The following is a 20,783-nucleotide window of genomic DNA, read 5'->3' on the forward strand; positions in this document are numbered from 1 at the left end:
CCAATCTCCAGGGACACACACACACACACACTAAAATGAAATAACAATAACATGAGTGCTCTTTGGGGTTGGAGCTAGGGAAACAGATGGAGCACTGTAGCAGTGCCGATGGGTACACCATTTTGTTTTATGCCACCTTATTCAAGATTAGCTTTAACTAGTGTGGAGGCACATGCTTATAATCCCAGTACTTGGGAGGCTGAGACAGGAGGGTCTCAGGTCCGGGGCCAGCACATGACAACTTAGTGAGACCCTGCTTCAAAATAAAAATGGAAAGTGCAGGGGATATAGTTCAGTGGTAGAATCTTTATTTAGTTTTTCAGAAACCAGAACACTTGGTGGTATTCAAGTAACATCAAAGTGTGGGCCAAAGACTTAATAATCCTGTTCTCTAATTAAAAGAAAGATAATAGCTGAAGAAAAACAATGCATTTATCTAAAGGATTATAGGAGAGCCCAGGAGACAAAGTCACTTGTAGAGAGAGGACAGCACTGAATGACAAACGGCCCCGAGTGACTCCGCAGCAGCCTCCCTGCCCATCCCCACCACCTTCCTTTCCGTCATGGCGCCCCTGGGCCCCGAGTGCTCTAAGATGAGCTGGGAGGACCACGGCTCCTCCACCACATCAGGACCAGTCCCTGAACACACCGATTCCCTCCTCACCGACTCGCAGCTCTGAGTACTGGCTTTGGAGTGGTGAGTAAAAGGGACTTGGGTTTGCTTGGTATCACGACGACTGGAATGTAGGGGCTTCTCCAGAAAAGACAGAAGCCAGAGTTTCAAAACAACGTTGTGGAGGTTGGCAGGAGTTGGAACCCACCTCAAAGCAGAGCTGGGAGAGCCCAGATGCAGAGGTGTGCCTGCAAGGGCTGGGCTCACGCGGGGCCGGACTATGGAGGCTCTGGAGTGCCAGGAAGAAAGGTTTAGATTTTATCCTGGGGGACAGGAGTTTTCAAGCTTTTTAACAGTCCTTCTGAAGAAGGAGGCCCTTTGAAGTAGACGTGTACGTGGTCTGGGCACTCCTGTTTCCTCCTGGCTTCCAGGCGATCCTTAGCCTCTGAGCCTTCTGCCTCTTCAAGCTCAGCGTGGAGCCATGACAGACTCTCAGGTATAATATCACTCAAAGATACAGGCACAATAAAAATAAAACCAAACCAAACTAAACCCTGAATACTGCTTAACTGAGGACTAGTATGATCAACTATAATCTGATAGTTACACTCACTATTATTCTTGGAAGAAGGAGGTACAGAATCCAATTACAGTAGTCCTGACATTAGGGGGATAAATTTTTAAAATAAAAGCACAGTTGGATACACTGGAGAGTAGCAAAGGTGCTTCCCAGCATATTTATTTATTTCTGGGTAAAATGACAGTATAGAGACAGCCTAATGGCTCCTTGTCTAACTTCATGGAAGAGTAATAATCAGTGGATGAGAACACAAAGAGCTTCCTAGTCAACACAGGGAACAGTGTTCTAACAAACATGGCCCTAATGTGGAACAGGTTACTTGGCAAGGTAGTCAGCTTCCAGCCACTGAAAGCATTCGAGAAGAGATAAAATCCCCTCTGCATGCTTAAAACCAGACAGCAAAGAGCAGCGAAGAGGGGGTGTTGGGATTGCAAGAGAAACGGGGCTCATCAACCACTCAGTAATTACATTACCTTTGCGATTTTCCCCATTTCACAAATGTCTGCTTTCTGGTCTTCAATGTCCATGAAAGCAGCTTCAATTCTGCTTAAAATCTGCTCATGGTTACTGCAGGTATCTGGGAGCCCTTTGGGAAAGTAGAACTGTGGAATGTGTATGGGCAACGGCGCGCGCACGGTGTTATTCGCAGCAGGAGCGGGAGAAAGAGGCTGGGCACTGCTGGGAACAGTGGCTGCGGGTGGAAGTGGTGTTCCAGGTTTCTTTTCTGGTTTGTTTTGAATCTGGAAGAAAAATATGATTATAAGACACAAATATTCTAAATAGTATATATATCTTGAGAATCCTCATCAGTAATAGAAACTTGTGTATAAACACAAAAAACCCACTACTACTTACTTTACTTTTTAGGATGCCAAGCATGTTTCTAGGGAATGCTTCGTATATTAAATAAATGAATGTATTATTTACCTACCAATACTTAAGTTTATACAGATTTATGCTTTAAATTTCCTGCAGTTTATTTTCCCATCAATCACTTGGCAGACATTCTAAACACTCAAAGAGCAATGCTGACATGGAGTCTTAGTCTGCTGGAACTAGAGTATATTCTTTTTGAAGACGGTTCTTGTTCTCTCTCCTGCTGTTGACAGAAGTGGCATGTTCTTTTTAAACACAAAGGGGATACTTTTACTTTCTTTTCTAGTTTAACTCTGCTGAGGTGGAGTCACTACAAAACCCTGATGCTGAGAAAAATCTTTGCTGTGGAGATCAAAGCGCTGCAGTTCTGGCTGATTCCCCTGCCATGGGCATGCCATTCCCTAAGATAAGCAGTATCTCGTTTGGGGCATACAGTAATAGGCAAGGACCATGGACATTAACTACATCTCAACCAAGCTTCCTTTACAGTTGCTGAACTCATTTATAGTTTATAACAGTTCCCTTTTCCATTAAGCATGTAACAGGGGTTGGGAGGCTGAGACAGGAGGAGTGCAGGTTTGCGGTCAGCCTCAGCTACTTAGTGAGGCCTTTTGCAACTTATTGAGACCCTGTTTCCAAATAAATGGGGTTGGGGGTGTAGCTGGGAGGTAGAAAGTCCCTGGGTTCAATCCCTGATACAGAAAAAAAAAAAAAAAGAATGTGATATGGGTGTGGGATACAGAAGACAGTCAATCGGCAAAGCTGAGTGTGGTGGTGCACACCTGTGATCCCAGTACTCGGGAGGCTAAGACTGGAGGATTGCAGGTTTGAAGACAGCCTCAGTAATATAGCTAGACTATTTAAAAAAGACAAAAAGTAAAAAGGGCCAAGGGTCTAGCTAAGAAGTAGAATGCTCCTGGGCTCAATCTCTAGTGCTACAAAAGAGAGGAAGGAGGGAAGAAGGAGGCAGTGGGGAGGCAATGGGGACACTGATCTAACTCATGAGGAAAAAGGGAAGGTACACCATCATTCAGGTATGAGTTTATTTACTGAGTTATGAAACTCCTAGCAAAAAAAGTAAAAAGAATTGCATTAAATTCTCAGATTTCTAATTTTTACTCTTAATTAATGGCCAAGTTATCTATCAAGGCTCATGGGCATGGTTCTACATTCGCTGCTACTTAAAGTATGAAAGAGACATGGTTATGTTTAAATTCACTGTGATGGCAAAATACTCAAATATTTTTCTTTTCAAATTACCCTCGTGCCATCCCTAAAGTCTGAATAACAATCTCCCGCTAAGCAACGCCCAAGGGAGAACAGCATGGAGAAGGAAATGATGCCAATGAAACATGAAGGATTCAACAGAAAACAGCAATGATTTACGAGTCAGTGACCTCAGGAAAGCTACTTAATTTTTAAAGTTTGAGGAATGAAACAAATTATAACCCTTCCTTGGAACATTACTGTGAAAACTTTAAAAAAATCATAGAATGTGGGCAAAATGTTTCAAATAGTGCTAGACACAGATCTGTCCTCATGAAAGAAAATGAGTGGCAGAGCCAAATAGCGGGGATCCTTGAAATATCAAATTATGCGTGATTTGGCACCATCTTTCAGAATCAGTAGTAATGACTGTTTGCATTTGTAAAGCAATTTAAAGTTTACAAACCACTTTTTTTTTTTTTTTGGTGGGTCTGGGGATGGAACCCAGGGGTATCTGACCGCCGAGCTACATTACCTGCCCTATTTTTTATTTTGAAACAGGGTCTAAGTTGCAGAGGGCCTCACTAAGTAGTTGAGGCTGTCCGCGAACTGCGATCCTCAAGTCTCAGCTTCCCAAATGCTGGGTCACAAGTGTGCGCCACCACGCCCGGCTTACAAACCACTTCTGATTAAACAAATTGATAATCTATGTTAGTAATCATTTCCTCTTACCTTAATGCAAAACTGTATATTATTACATAGTTCTATGAGTCAATAATGGTAGGAAGTATTATTATTATTATTATTATTATTATTATTATTATTATTATTATTATTATTTGCAGTCCTGAGATGGAACCCAGGGGCATTCTATCTCCCAGCTACATCCCAACCCTATTTTTTATTCTTTATTTTGAAACTGGGTCGCACTAAGTTGCAAAGGGCCCCACTAAGTAGCTGAGGCTGTCTTCAAACCGCAATCCTCCTATCTCAATCTCCCAAATGCTGGGATTACAAGCGTGCGCTACCACACCTGGCTAGAAAGTATTCCTAAGCCGGGCGTGGTGGCACACGCTTGTAATCCCCGCGCTTGGGAGGCAGAGACAGGAGGATCGCACAGGTTCGAAGCCAGCCGTGTGTGCTGGCTTAGGAGACCCTGTTTCCAAATAAAAATGTAAAAATAGGTCTGGGAGTGTAGTCCGGAGATAGAAGGGCTTCCAGGAACCCCAGTACCACCAAAAAAAAAAAAAAAAAAAAAAAAAAAGTATTCCTAAAATTCTACAATAAAGCACAGCTCTTCAAAGGCTTTACCCAGGTCACTTATATTACTGCTACTTCCTTTCCATTATTTTATGCAGAAAGAGGTTTGTGAGACAAAGTGTACAATCATAAAAATTCTTGATTTCCCAGCTGGGTGTGGTGGCGCACACATATAACAGTAGTACTTGGGTTGCTGAGGCAGGTTACAGGATGAAGGCCAGCATCAGAAACTCAGACCCTGTTTCAAAATAAAAAAGGCTGTCGGGGCGTGTAGCCCAGAGGTATAATGCCTCCGGATTCACTCTCCAGCACCTTCCAAATTCTATTTCCCTAAAATGTTTTCCGTATGACGTACAGGGTGCTTACGGATAATTTCAGGACAATTACAGACTCAGAGTTAAGATGACTTATGCCAGTGAAGATGAATATACGCTAGTGAGGAAACTTTTTAGAACATAGATTAACAAAGTTAATTCTATGCTTTTGCTTTGCAGATAAGTGACATTCAGAACAAACACTGGCCATATGTTGAAGCTTTTAGTTGAATGGGAATATGTCTGACTATATGCTATTCTATTCTGCTTTTCTTTGTGTACTTCTAACAAAAAATTAACTGATTGGAAAATATTTATTAATTCACTGGTTAATTTTATATTTAATAAAACTGATTATATATGTATGTGTACATTTTTGGTATTGGGGGTTGAACTCAGGGGCACCCAACCTCTGAGTTATACCCCCAGTCCTATTTTATTCTTACTTTAAAACAGTCTTGTAAAACTGCTGAGGCTAGACTTGAACCTGCAATCCTGCTGTCTCAGCCTTCCGAGTACTGGGATTACAGGCATGGACCATGGTACCTGGCTTTGATTATAATATTTAAAAGGAAAATGATATAAAAAGAATGCATTAATTTTGAACTTTTGGGTATATCAATTTACTTTCCATTGAGCTCAATAGGAAGCACATAATTTAAACCTTAAAGCAATGTAATAAAACTGACCTTTTATATAAACATTATAGAATAAAACCTAGTAATAAAATTTTGCTAGATTTACTGGCAAGTTTGGCATTTGCTCACTTTGAATAAAGCTTTTCAGTCCAATTGAGCAATGTTAAAAAGACTAAGCTGGGTAAAATATCTCAATTCCCCATTTCAGTCTTTCTCTGTAAGCACAGTACCATTTACATATCCATTCTGAATAGTATCTTTGCACTATCCTGTCACTGCAGCATTTCCAATATTTGACCAATTTTGATCTATGGGGGTAGGAGGTGAAGACAGACAGACAAGGCAGGCAGGCAGGAAGGAACTTCACACGGCTCCCCCAAATAGTCTGAATTATTCCGGGTCAGAAACTGTGACTGAGAATAAGTATGGCCAGGACTAGATGGCCGGCATTTGTGCAGCCCTTGGCCTGCGTCGTTCTCAACGGTAGGCAATTTGTGTGACGAGCCACTGGCACTCAGGTTAAAACCGAGAAAGCAAGGTCTCTGCAGGCAGTCTTGCAGAAATCATTCAATCTCGGTTTATTAAAACTTTTTTCTCATAATTTAGAAGAAAATTGCCATCATTTGTTATCAACATATACAGTAAATTAAACACACATATACTCCTGCCTTTAAAAATATTGCCAGGATCAATATTCTTTTTTAAACAAATACTCATTACTAGCCAGGAATGGTGGCACATGTCTGTAATCCTAGTACTCGGGAAGCTGAGACAAAAGGATCACAGGTTTGAGGACAACTTCATCAATTCAGTGAGACTTCCAGCAACCTAAGGAGACCTTGTTTCAAAACAAAAAATAAAAAGGGCTGGGGGTGTAGCTCAAAGGTAGTATGCCCCTGGGCTTAGTCCCTGGTACCACACATTAAAAAAAATTCATTACTGTTATAAATATACTAATATATTCTACTGATTCAAAGTACAAATGTCTTAACATAGGCATTCCAATTTATCAAAGACTTCTATTAAAATTCTAGTATTTTCTGGCTAATTTATAAAATATTTGTTAAGTTGTATTTATTGTCTCTAAAACTAGATTCCCTCTCTACAAGAGAAAAATATGAGTACTGTACTCCAGGTCCAGAAGGTCTATTTTTAAACCTGTTGGAATCCCTCTACAAATAACTTTCTGCAAATAGCTGAAGAGAGGACACCAATTAATTCCTTAATCTAATATCAAGATACAAGCTAGCTATAAAATTATTTTTGTTAGTTCACTGGATGGTTTTATTAGGAATAAAAATATTTTAAAGGAAACACCCAAGTTTCAAACCTGTGTCTGCTGAAATGACTTTAGCCGCTTCTTAAACCGTGAAGGGAGAACAAAATCGCAGCCCCTGGCCAGGAAAGCTAACTCTCCTCTTAAATCTGGGTCCCTTCGTAAAGATGTTTCCTTGATCATCATCTTTGAAAACTATACGTTTACTTCGAAAGTGTCCAGCACACTTCTGAAGAGTCAGATTTAATAAGCGGTCAATCTTGTCACGGAGAAAAATAATGTTTTTCTTCTTATCTCCCGAAGAAATCAAATTCAAGCATTGTGCTCTCCCAGTATCCAAGGAACACAATCCATGTTTGTCCTGACATGCAGCTGGTTCCCAAATACAACCTGAGGCTTCCAATATCTGCTCATAATTTTCCAGTTAGAAACACTGCCAGGAGGGCCTGCTGCTCTGTGGAAGTAGCTTTATGTCCAACAGACCTGCACACGCTGAGGATGCAGAGCCTTCTGGGAAAGGAAGCACCCACTACTCCAAGTACCCAAGTTAGAAACATTACAGCTGGACCTAAGAATAGTAGCTTCTCAGATAATGCTAGCTTCTTAAACTCAGAGTGTGGGAGGTGTCAATCTACAGAAAGCAGTTCCTCCCCAAACTAGAGGGGGAAAATGTAGAGACATTGCTTTTGCTACTTTTTATTTTATGAAAAAAGAACAGGCCAAACTTTATATTTGAAATTATTAAGAAGAGTTTTTTTAACTTCTTATTTGAAGGGAAGTAAATATCTAAAAATCCTCCAGATCTCTCTAGTTGAAAAACTTTCATCCTTAATTGGTAACTTACAACAAGATCTGTTGGTTTCAGAATTTTTTTTTTTTTTTTTTTCGTGATTAGACTGAGCCAGATGTGGTGGCACACACTGGTAGTTTCAGTACCTGGAAGGCTGAGACAGGAGGATCACAGGTTCGCAGCCAGCCTCAGCTACTTGGTGAAGACCTCCTCCACAACTTAGTTTCAAAAAAGAATAAAATAGAAATGGTAGAATTCTCAGAGGTAGAATGCTCCTGGGTTCAATCCTCAGTACTAAAAAAAAAAAAAAAATCCCAAAAAACAAAACAAAAAAAAAAAGCAAAAAGAGAAGACTCTCATTAAGTATACTCTTCTGAAATAATTATGGTTATATTATGAAAAATTATTTTAGAAAGTATTAAGTGGAACAACTGAATGCTCTAAGAAAGTTTCAGATACACGAGTGAAATATGACTAAAACTAAGGACACAAAAGATGATTCAATAGTGATGACATACCACCTAAATTTATGTGACTTTTTTCCTTTGAGGAACTTTAAAGACATCATATCAGATTTTTAAAATATTCCATCATTTCACCATATTTCATCTTTTCTGTGTTACTAGGGATTGAACCCTAAGGGTATTGTGCCTCTGAGATATACCCTCAGCCCTATTTTATTTTTTACTTTAAAACAGGATCTTGCTAAATTGCTGAGGGGTTACTGAGTTACTGAGTTTGGCCTTGAACCTGTGATCCTCCCATCTCAGCCTCTCAAGTACTGGGATTAAAGGCATGCGTCACCATGCCTACCTAGCATATTTTAAATATTGCACTTATCTCATTATTTACAAGTCAAGTATTTTTTCATGTTTTAGATTTCAATACTTATTTTTAGTCAATATAGTCATCCAATCTATTTATTTTATAATTTTAGGAAACAAAAATACATATTCTAAAAAACAGTAACAAAAAAGTTTACAACCTTCCTTTACCTCCTAATTTAATCACATTAAATCATTGTGTTGTTTACTAATTACTACAACTTTTCTTTTGGGGGCAATGAGGATTGAACCCAGGGGCATCCTACCTTCAAGGTCAACCCTCAGCACTTTTATTTTTTGAAATAAGAGTCTCATTATTTTGCCGAGGATCTTGCTAAATTACTGAGACTGGTCTCCATCTGCAATTGTCTTGTCTCAGTACTGGGATTACAAGTGCTGACCACCAGATACAGCTCAATCCCTACAAGTTAAGTCAACTTCCTCAATGATTTCAAGACATTCTGACAACTCTTTATAATGAGCTTACAGATGTCTAAACTGGGGTTAAATTTTTTCCCCTAATTCATGGGATCTTCAGCTCATACAAAAGCTTACCTGGAAGCTTTTGGGTCCTATGGTAGAAAGATTATGACTGAAAACCATTGGTTTTATGTTTCAACCTGAGCCCTTATTTTCCCAGTTTACTATCTTGCTGGCATATAACTTTTTATGTTAATATTTTAAGCTAGATAGCTTTCTCACATTTTTCCTTACACACTTGTCTAGCATACTCTTTTCCTCCCTCAGTAGTGATCTCCAAATTAAAACAACAACATTTATTGGGATCTAACTATGTCTTTCAACTTGTGATTTAATGCTTATTCAACTGAACTACACAGTAAGCTGTCTTCCCTCTTTTATCACCAATCTGTGAATTCAGAGGGTGAAATTTTCATTCTGACAACACTCCTTTTCCTCAAATTACAAAGTTTAATAATCTTTCAAAATCCAATCCAAATTTTAGCTATTTTATGAAGAATTCTGATTATTTAGTTCCCCTTAACTGTAATTCTTAACTTACATATATAATACCTAATGAAATACTGCAGAATCTTGCTTAAAGTACTCTCTAGAATGACCAATGCTCTCCACTTCTCCTGTAAAACAGAAGCAATGGCCATGACACACTAACTTATGGCTAAAGCTCACTTTCCGTTATGCCCTCACAATTCTTAGTAATTCAGTTGTTTGCTTATTAAAAGTCAGTTGTGTCTGTGCCCAATCTGTTTGTGCTAGATTTTTTAATAGTAATACTATTACATAAACTAATGAGATGTGAGTAGAAAAAAATTGTTCCTGTTTCTTTTAAAACAACCTAAATTTTCACAAAGATTCTGTGAGGGTAAACAACTAATTTTTTTTTTTCCTATAGAATTAGGCATGGATGGGTTAAAAGAGAAAAATAGTTAAAATCTAGATGGGCCAGGTGTGGTGGCACACACTTGCAATCCCAGTATTTAGGAGGCTGAGACAGGAGGATCATGCAGGTTCAAAGCCTGCCTCTTACTGAGACCCTGGGAGTATAGGCCAGGAGTAGAATCCCAGGGGTTCCGTCCTTAGTACCACACACACACACACACACACACACTAAATCTAGAAGGTGCCTATATTCAAACTGCTTTACTACTAAAGTTTCCTCTCTAAAAAAATTAAGACTAGAAATTGGTCAACAAATATGAGTGTGACCTATTAAAGATATTATAAAACTTCAGTTGTGAGACTTAAAGCTTCTGGCCCTATATAGAAGATGTCTAAATAAATTAAGGCTTTGAATTAAAGTGTTTAAGATATGTATTTTATAGTCTTTTTAAATATACTTTACAGTTCCCTAGTAATTATCAGACTCAGTCATGTTCATGTAGAAAAGTTTCTATTTGTAGCACTTTGGTTTTTATTTTTTGTAGTACTGGCGACTGAGCGCAGGGGCATACTACCCCTGAACCAAACCCCCAGCCCTGTGTAGTTTTAATTTGGAATCAGGGTCTCGCTGCAGTGCCGAGGGCCTCACTAAGTTGCTGAGAGGCTGGCCATGAACCTGCCATCCTCCTGTCTCAGCCTCCCAAGGACTGGCATTACAAGCGAGTGCCACCCTGCCCGGCTTTTTTGTAGCATTTTATAATCTGGTAATTATTTTTCCAACAGCATCCAAATTTTTTGGGAAGTCCAATGTTAGACTGAGTCACCCATTCACATATTTTTATGGTCACTTTACATGCAGATGTTTCATTAGGTGGGAAGATACAGAGATGATAAGTCTGTTCTTCTCAATGCACCACCTGGAACAATGCTGGTTTGGAGCAAAAGACAAAAAATAATTTCATTTCATTTTTTCCTGTAACTCTGTCAAGTTTCAAAGTCAGAACAGCATTTAAAGCTACTCAAAGGAAAAAGTCTGCTCTGTTGTTCAACTCTTGAAGAAAACATTTCTCCATGTCTTTTGATGATTAAATAAGTTCCCATTTTTGACTTAATTAGATTCAGAGAAGAAAAGACCAGCACCCCTGAAGGGCTTAGAAAATAACTGGTCTAGCCGGGCGTGGTGGCGCACGCTTGTAATCCCCGCGCTTGGGAGGCAGAGATAGGAGGATCGCGCAGGTTCGAAGCCAGCCGCTGGCTTAGGAGACCCTGTTTCCAAAATGAAAATGTAAAAAATAGGTCTGGGAGTGTAGCCCGGAGGTAGAAGGGCTTCCAGGAACCCCAGTACCACCAAAAAATAAATAAATAAATAAATAACTGGTCTATTGCAATAAGTCGTTGATAGAGGAAGATTAGCAAGAGATTAGTTTATTTGCTTTACTTATGCTTGGTTCTAGAATGAGTTAGTTCTAAGGAGCATATAACAATCGCAACAAAACATGTTCTATGATCTATTTATTCTCCTTTCACTTCTCCTTGATCACAAAAGAAGGCATAATTCATGGGGTGGGTGCTACAGAAGAAAAACGCTGTTTCTGGGTGAGAGGTTTTCCCTGGAGGATTATCCAGATTACACAAGATTAGAGAAACAAACACATAGTTTTAAAATTCAGTTTAAGAACATGGAAAAGCAGGACTAGTGGGCAGTTAAATAGAAAGCTAATTTTAAGGGTCTTCCCAGGGTCTCTCCGAATACATTATGGTATTTTCTCCTGCCCCCTGTAGCATATAGCAATTTCATTATAATAAGGCTCATTCTTTGAGGCTTAGTTTGAAACTCAGGATGGATTCTTTTAGAACTTTGCAAATCCCTTTATAAGTTTCTGACCTTTCCACTCTGAATACAAAAACAATGGTGATATTCAGTATTAATTATTTCTTTTTGGAAAGAATCAGCTCTATAGAATGTTTTAAGAGAAAATGAATTGATCATTCATGAGTGAGAAAATCTGGGTGAAGAAGTGACGCCTTTACTTTGATTTGCATGTAGGTGTTAAAATAGTACTGGTATGTGTGATATGTTGTGCCAAAGTAAGTTGGGTCCGGTATTCTATACAATAATATGTAAAGAACTCACAAACCTCAGGTGTATGTGGTGATGAAGACTGAGAATACACCAGCTAAGGCCCTGGAGTTAAGGCCAGCCGGGATAATCCAGGCAGCAAAGCTAAACACTGACTGCCAGGAACAGGTTGCAGAGCGAGGCCCGGCGAGCAGGCCAGCTGTGTGAAGCCCTGGGGAGGTGACCATCAGAAGCAGGTCCAGAAAGACAGCAAAGGCAGGCCGAGGTGCCAACAAAGAATTCTGGTCAGAAGATACTACAGGGAAGCCAGGTGTGGTGGCGCACGCTTGTAATCCCAGCATTCAGGAGGCTGAGACTGGAGGATTGCGGTTCGGGGACAGACCTAGCTACTTAGTGAGGCCCTCCACAACTCAGTGAGACCCTGTTTCAAAATAAAAAACAAAAAAAATTAGGGCAGGAGGTGTAGCTCGGAGGTCGAATGCCCCTGGGTTCCATCCCCAGACCTGCAAAAAAAAAAAAAAAAAAAAGATACTACAGGGAAAAAGTTACATAGTAAAGAGGAGGTTGTCTGATTTACAAAAGGAAGCTGGCTTTTTTAGGAAAACTTAAAAGTGCTAACTCAAAAGGCTTTCTCTGTTCACACAAAAACTTACACGAGTGTTCACTGTGATGTCATTCATTATAGCCAAAAAGTGCAAACAATCCAAATTTCCAAGCAATGATAAAACAAAAGGAACAAAATGTGGAAGTCCTAACAGTAATATTATTTACCCAGAAAAGGAACAAAGTACTGCTACCACATGGTAAATACTAAAAGCAATGCTAGGTGAAAGAAGCCCGTCACAAAGGCCACAAGATGCGACCCCACGTGCATAGGGAATGTGGAGAACGGGCCTGTCCACAGACTGGAAGCCCATGCGGCGGCCAAGGGATGGGCAATGGGGACTGGCTGAGTATGGGCTTCTCTTCTCAGATGAAAATAGTCTAGACAGCACCGGTGGCTGCATGACCTTGTCAAATACACTAAAAACTATTAAATTGTGCCCTTGAAAAGGATGAATTTATATTAACTGAATTATATCTCAATGAAATAGTTCTCACCTTACAGCTCTAACTGGCTGAGTAGTTAAAAGGTTAATAACTTGGAATCATGCACTATATTTAAAATATCATTGTAAATAGACTTTAGGAGAGGAAATTGACTACAAGTTAATTGTATTCTTTCTCTTTCTTTGGTAGTACTAAGGATTGAACCCAGGGACGTTTGACCTCTGAACTATACCCCCAGCCCTATTTTGCTAGGTTCCTGAGGGTCTTGCTAAGTTGCTAAGGCTTGCTTCGAACCTGTGATCTTCCTGTTTTAGCCTTTTACCAAGCCCAGCTGTAGTCAATTACTTGTAATCCTTAAATTCAGTATCCTTTTTTATGCTCTAACTTGGTGTTATTTCAGTGCTTAATTAACTGTTCTGTTACTGTTATTTTACTCTTAAATAATGAATCACAGAGGTGGGGAAAGGCGGCCAGACAGTGTGGTTATCTATGGTTTTTGCTCTTAGCCTATCTTCTGGCCTGAACTTTCACTGGCTGCAGCAAAACTGGAAGCATATGTGTTACAGAGGAGGTCTAATACAGAAACCCCAAATATTTTTTCTTTCAACCTTCCAAATACTCGGGGTCCATGTACTCCCAGGCTCTAGGCCAGGGAGAGTGGATGAAGAGCCTGAAATTATTAGGTAAAATAATTCTTAGATCCCTAGAATTTCCAGTTTCTGGAGTTTCTCATCCAGCCCAGGCTGCTTCTATTCTTCTCTCTCTTTCTTTGAGGGATTACTTCAGTTAGACAACTGCTCATTACAGAGATAAGAATTCATTTTGGACTATAAATAAGTTAGACAACTAAAGTTGGGAGGAATGGATGATTTCCATTTCATTGATGTGTAAAATGAATTCATGGAGACAGAGGGGAATCTAGAGAGGAAAGGGAGAGAGGAGGGGAAAGGAGGAGGAGGGAGGAAGAGAGCATGATTTCTCAGATATTTTGGGTGAGAGCTGAATTTATAGATGTCAAAATAGAAGGTTGACTGATGGTTGAGAATATCCTGGTGATGATAAACACTGTGTTGTAAATATGACAGTTGGCAGAGTTCTGCCTCCTGGATGCTGAAGCACCTGCTGGAGCAAACACCTCCTCTTTGGTCTCCAAAGTTAATCTATGAGAACAGATGGCAAACTAAACCTCAGATCCAGTCTACGTTAGTTCCTGTTTGTTGGTGACCTCAGGAGTCAAGGCCAGACTCTGATTCAAAGGTCAGCACCTGACTCTCGGTTCTTATGAAGTAGGAAATTGCAAGGTATAATTATGCTTGTGAAGCGATCAGTTTGCACAGGTAATTTTATCCAGTTTTTGAAGATGGTCATTTTAAGGGGTTCAAGCCTGGATGTTAATAGTGGAAATTCTTTGGATATCTTAGAAAAAATTATTTTTCTTCTTTCAGAAGGATGATGTTGGTTCTAAGGAAAAATTTATATGCTACAGAAATACAACATACAAATAAAAGTCTCTTACAAATGAAAATTATCTCAAAAATAGATATTTGTCTCTCAATAAGTTGAGTACCCACTAAGTGATAGCTACTGCTCTAAGTTGGGGCTATAGTAATGAAGCAAATATAAATAACATGTTAGCTATAGATGATATTTAACACATTACTGAAATAGGTCTAGCTGAAGTCTGTAATTGACAATATGTCTCTGTCTGTCTGTCTGTCTGTCTGTCTGTCTCTTTTGCAGTACTGGGGATTGAACCCAGAGGCATTCTACCTCCAAGATACACCCCAGCCCTCTATTTTATTCTTTATTTTGAAACAGGGTCTCCCTGAGTTGCAGAGGCCTCACTAAGTAGCTGAGGCGGTCCTCAAACTGTGATCCTCCTGTCTCAGCCTCCTGAATGCTGGGATCTCTCTCTCTCTCCTTTTATTTTTTTTTGTACTGGGAATTGAACCCAGGGGCATCCTACCCCTGAGCTATACTCAAAGCCCTTTTTATTTTGAAACAGGGTCTAAATTGCTAAATTGCTGAGAATGGTTTTAACCTATGATCATCCTAAGGCTCCCAAATACTGGGATTACAGTCTCATCCGGGCCACCAATCCTGGTTAAAACTTTTTTGTTGTTGTTGTTGATACTGAGGATTGAACTCAGGGGCATTCTACCTCTGAGTACACACTGAACCCTATTTTTTATTCTTTATTTTGAAATGGAGTCTAAGTTGCAGAGGGCTTCACTAAGTAGATGAGGCTGGCCATAAATCTGTGATTCTTCTGCCTCAGCCTCCCAAGTATTGAGATTACAAGTGTGTGCCACCATGCCTGGCTGAAAACTTTTCTCTAAAAATACTAAGATTTTAATTTGTACTTTTATTAGTGTAGACATGTTCTCTCAGTTAAAAATTGTAACATTTTACTACTCTTAAATATTACTGTATAGTTTTTTTTGTTGGTTTTTTTTGCTACTGAAGATGGAACCCAGGGGCAATCTACCTCCAAGCTACACCCCCAGTCCTATTTTTTATTCTTTATTCTGAAACAGAGTCTCACTAAGCTGTGGAGGCCCTCACCAAGCAGCCGAGGCTGTCAGTGAACCCAGATCCTCCTATTTCAGCCTCCTAAGTCCTGGGCTTATGAGCATGTACCACCATGCCAGTTTTACGATATAGGGTTTTTTTTTTTTTTAAATGTAATCTTAATTTACTTAAATTCTTCCTCCTTCAAAGAATCCCCTTCCTTCCATTCTCTCAAGTGAAGAAATAAAGACTTCTTTTCTTGGCTTTGTTTTGACTAAGATTAAATAAAAACAATAATTTTAAAGGGAGGTTATTTGAACTTATGAATAGCCATTAACATTCTACTGCCCTATAAGGTTAAAAACAGACCCCAAATGATTATAACACTATCTGCTGGTGGGAATAAAAATTATTCTATTTTAATCATTATTACATGAAGTACCAATACAATATAGTTTCTTTTCTTTTCGGCACTAGAGACTGAACCCAGGGACATTCTATCTTTGAGCTATACACCCAGCCCTTTTTATTTCTCTTATTCTGAATCAGGGTCTAAGTTGTAGAGGCTGGCCTTCAACCTACAATCCTCCTGTATCAATCAGCCTCCCAAGTACTGGGATTACAGATGTGTACCACCATGCCTGGTTAGTGTTGTGTGTACTGTGTGTGTGTGTGTGTGTGTGTGTGTGTGTGTATAGTATTGGGGATTAATCCCAGAGGCGTTCTACCTCCAAACTATACTCCCAGCCTTATTTTATTTTTATTTGGAAATAGGGTCTTGCTAGTTTGATGAGAATCTCATTACTCACTGAGGCTGTCCTCAAACCTGCAGTCCTCCTCTTTCAGCCTCCCAAATGCTGGGATTACAGGCATTGCCACCATGCTTGGCTGTGTTTTGAATAATTTTTTTAACTTATTCTATTACCATGCATGTAGGAGCATGTGTCTAGGAGCCCACTCTTGGTAACATGAAGCACACCCCCTCCCCTGTGAGTGGCTCTATTGTTCTAATTCAACTCACTTGCAGGGACATCTGCATACTTGAGCTATTCTAGAACCCATGGGCTGTTTCCTGTCACAGAGAAGCATTTCTGAAGGCTTATTTGTTAGCCAATGGCAGAGATAATGACCTGGTAAGGCATTTTGTGTGTGTGTGTGCAAAGAAAGGAAAAAATAATTTTAGAATAAAAAAGAAGCTGATTTAAGTGAAAAAGTCAAGAGCTAAATGATGACAGGAAGGGAGGGGAGAAAAGCTAGTCAGACCCTTCATGAAGCATCCATTCTTGGCTTGTTTGCTTTTGGGGGGCTGGGCGTTGAGTCCAGGGGTGGTGTTCCACCTCTGAGCTGGACCTCCAGTCATTTTTATTTTGAAACAGCGTCTTGCTAAGTTCCTGAGGAAGGCCTTAAACCTGTGATCCTCCTGTCTCAGCCTTCTACTGAGATTACAGGTATGTACTTGAGAGGGAGAGAGAAAGGGAGGGAGAAAAGAGAAAGAGTGAGTGAGTGAGTGTGTGTGTGTGTGTGTGTGTGTGTGAGAGAGAGAGAGAGAGAGAGAGAGAGAGAGAGAGAGAGAGAGAGAGAGAGAGAGAAAGAGAGAGAGGGAGAGAGAGAGTGTGCGTGCGCGCGCGCGCGTGTGTGTGTGTGTGTGTGTGTGTGTGTTACTAGGGACTAAACCCAGAGGCATTCATTCACTCTAGCCTCCAAGCTATTTACCTAGCCTTGTTTTTTGTTTTAAAACAGGGTCTTGCCAAACTAGGAAACACAAAGAATACCAGAGGGACTCCAGATATTGAAGGGGAAATACTAGCTAAGTTTGGATGGTAAGATAGGAGAGGAGGAAGGCCGGTCTCGATTAATAAGGGTCTACACTTGAACATGTGTAAAATTATGAATAAGACATGGTTAACCTGGACAACCATTGGTGGGGGGGGGGAGGGAAAATGTGGGCGGGGGGGGAGGGCACCAAATATAGTGTAAATGTATACTATTTATGTTCAATAAAAAAATTGTTATAAAAAAAAATAAAACAGGGTCTTGCTAGGTTGCCGAGGGCCTCTCTAAGTTGACGAGGCTAATCTTGAACTTGAGGTCCTCTTGTCTCAGCCTCCCATGTACTGGGATTATAGGCATGTGCCACCAGGCCTGGTTGAGCTTATTTACGTGTGTGTGTGTGTGTGTGTGTGTGTGTGTGTGTGTGTGTGGTGCTGGGGATTGAATCCAGGGGCATTCTATCTCTGGGCTACAACCCAGCCCTACTTTATTTTTTATTCTTTATTTTGAAACAGGGTCTGAGTTGCAAAGGGCCTTGCTAAGTATTAGTTGAGGCTGGCCGCAAGCCTGTGATCCTCCTAGATCAGCCTCCCAAGTACTGGGATTACAAGCAAGCACCCCTGTAGGCGGAGACAGAAGGATCACTTTCCTTCTGTCTCCAGCTACAGAGGTGCATGTCACTGTACCCAGCTTGCTTCACTTATTTGTGATACTGGGGGTTGAATCCCAGTTCAAAGCTCTACTATTGAACTATATCTCAAACCCCCTTTTTAACATTTTATTTTGAGACAGGATCTCACTAAGTTGTTCAGGCTGGCCTCAAACTTGTAAACCTCCAGTCTCAGCCTCCCAGTTGCTTAGACCAGTTTTACATATTTAAAGCGTTGTTAAAAAAAAAAAAGGCAAAGACCTTGTGATACACAAAGCCTAAAATATTTAATGTTCAGCCTTTCACAAAAAAAAAGCTTGACAACTCCTGGCTTAAGACATTTCGTGAGAAGATTAAAAGCAAAAGGAGAGACAAGTCAATTGAGGAAGAACGGTTTCTTTCTGCATTACACATCTTCCTGAATGAAATGTTCTATTACTTGGCTCTTTAAATTCGCTTTTCATTAATAGTTTTTCAACGTTTATCAAGCAGAAATCTCATTAAGTTTTATTTCAATCTATGATATTAGACTTTACTTTTAAAGAATGGCGAGAGACCATTAATCAGGCCATTAATCAGATTCTGATTTCAGGTCATACTTGTAAAAAACCAGGAAGCCCATTTAAAGCCTGGCGTGACACTTTTAGTAGCTGTCGTTAGGCTAGGGGTATCACTGGGTGTCTCCTTTTACAGGAGACAATGGGGAAGAGGACTGAATAAGATTCAAAAAATGTATCACCATATGTGTTTCTGGCTTTAATTACTGTGAGATGCTGGAATAGGTTATCAGAGAAGGTGGACATTCTCTTTAAATCAGCAGACAGATTATTGTGTAGAAAACTGAGAAAATATAGCTAAATGTCTTAGCAAGCGTTAGCTTATAACAATTGGTTGCTTTTAGGTTATTACTGCCATTTGAAGTTGCTATATAGATATTTTCTATTTTTATAAAATAGTGAGCACATCAGTATTCCCTGTGAAAATGAAATAACTGTTTTCTTATTCTTGTAATTAATTCCTAGGTTTTCCTCCAGTGATGACCCAGGTTAACTAAAGATAATTAACATTTGTTGAGTCTACAAATGTGATTCACATGAAATTCTACAGAAATGCTCAGTAATATCTGAGGTTTATACCCAAGTCATCATTTAATAATCTTGTATTTTTGTAAACATTAATGTCACTGACAACTAAACATGTGCATAGAATAGCAGCTACAAAACATAAGCCAATCATTCAACTGGTCACTATATGCCTTTTTTTCCCTGTTCAAATGAAAATTTTAATGAGAAAGATAAAATAATATGTAACTTGGTTTTTAACTTGACCACAAGTTAATTCTACTTTTTTTTTTTTGTGTGTGTGTGTGTGTGGGTCTGGGGATGAAACTCAGGGGCATTTGACCTCAGAGCTACACCTCCTGCCCTGTTTTTTATTCTTTATTTTGAAACAGGGTCTCACTAAGTTGCGGAGAGCCTCACTAAGTAGCTGAGGCTGTCTGAGAACCGCGATCCTCCAGTCTCAGCCTTCCAAATGCTGGGATTACAAGCGTGCGCCACCACACCTGGCAATTCTATTTCTAATATCCCCAAAATTTACCGTGCAATAGCCGGGTCCGGTGGCACCTAACTGTAATTTCAGTTCTTGGGAGGTTGAGACAGGTGAATTGCACGTTTTAGGCTAGCACCTAGTAACTCAGAACCTCTTTTATTTTATGGTTCTAAGATTTAAACCCAGGGGAATTCTATCTCCAAGCCATACCTCCAACTCTACTTTACTTAAATTTTGAAACAGGGTCTCACTAAGTTGTGGAGGGCCTTACTAGGTTGATGAGACTAGCTGTGAAGTGAACTGCCTGTTTCAGCCATCCAAGTACTGGGATCACAAGCATGTACCACTATGCCCAGCTGAACATGTTTCAAAATAAAAACAAAATAGGGGTTGGGGATGTACTCAGAGGTAGAATGCCTCAGGTTCAACCCCTAGTATCAAAAAATAAATAGGTTTGCTATGTAATATTTAAGAATATTCAAAAAGGCATAAATAATTATGACAAAATACTATGGATCTACCACCCAGATTTTCTTTCTTTCTTTCTTTCTTTCTTTCTTTCTTTCTTTCTTTCTTTCTTTCTTTCTTTCTCTTTCTTTCTTCCTTTCTTTCTTTCTTTCTTTCTTTCTTTCTTTCTTTCTTTCTTTCTTTTTTTTTTTTTTGTGGTACTGGGGTTCCTGGAAGCCCTTCTACCTCCGGGCTACACTCCCAGACCTATTTTTACATTTTTATTTGGAAACAGGGTCTCCTAAGCCAGCGCGCGTGGCTGGCTTCGAACCTGTGCAATCCTCCTGTCTCTGCCTCCCAAGTGCGGGTACCACCCAGATTTTAAAAGATAACAACACTAGAATTATGGAGGCCTCCTTGTACACTCCTCGGCTGCGCCTCTTCCTTCCCCAGGGTGGATCACTGTTTTAGACATTGCATTTGGTGTATCCATGTGCTTCTTCATATCTCTTGTTTAAAAGTGCATTATCTCATAATAATACATAACTTGCGTGTGCTGACTTGGCTTTATGTCTGTCTGTGAATTCACATATGTTGACACCTATGAGAACATATGTGGTCCTTACCCAACAGTTCAGGCTCTCCCATTTGTTTCTCAAGTTTCAAGTCAGGAGCACTGAACTATGATCATAAATGAGGTGTGTCATGTCTATAACAAGGCAGTTAAGAAAGTGCCATCACTTTCTTCCCTTTCCTCCAGTGAACTCAGAAGCCACGTATTCTAGATGGTGCACTGGTGAAAACTTAGACCACGGATCTTCCATCAGCCCAAGTCCTTCAATGAGGTGGCAAAGAAACTCTTGCTAACCCACAGACTTGTGGAATGGGCAAGAAATAATTCTGTTGCAGTGAGACCCACATATATGTATATTTCTGGGCTGTCAGTAGGGGAATAGATTCAAAGTCTTTTGAAAATACTTCTATAATTC

The 20,783-nt window shown here is 39.8% G+C and overlaps 1 protein-coding gene across 2 annotated transcripts in view; it reads right to left on the reverse strand.

Annotated features, from left to right (window-relative positions):
• The window catches only part of PPP2R3A (protein phosphatase 2 regulatory subunit B''alpha), a gene marked incomplete at both ends in the record, with an annotated part of 116,915 nt that overhangs the window by 93,349 nt on the left and 2,783 nt on the right, over positions 1-20,783 (reverse strand). The window contains 2 exons of one of the 2 annotated variants that reach the window (XM_080696239.1): positions 1,667-1,933; positions 6,818-6,949. In XM_080696239.1, coding sequence (XP_080552365.1) covers positions 1,667-1,933; positions 6,818-6,949 — 399 coding nt within the window. Of the gene's footprint in view, positions 1-1,666; positions 1,934-6,817; positions 6,950-20,783 lie in introns of those variants that run through there. The other variant, XM_080696238.1, reaches the window with a different exon arrangement.

The sequence above is a fragment of the Muscardinus avellanarius genome, assembly GCF_963383645.1.
Source record: "Muscardinus avellanarius genome assembly, chromosome: 5".
In the NCBI taxonomy this organism is placed as follows: domain Eukaryota; kingdom Metazoa; phylum Chordata; class Mammalia; order Rodentia; family Gliridae; genus Muscardinus; species Muscardinus avellanarius.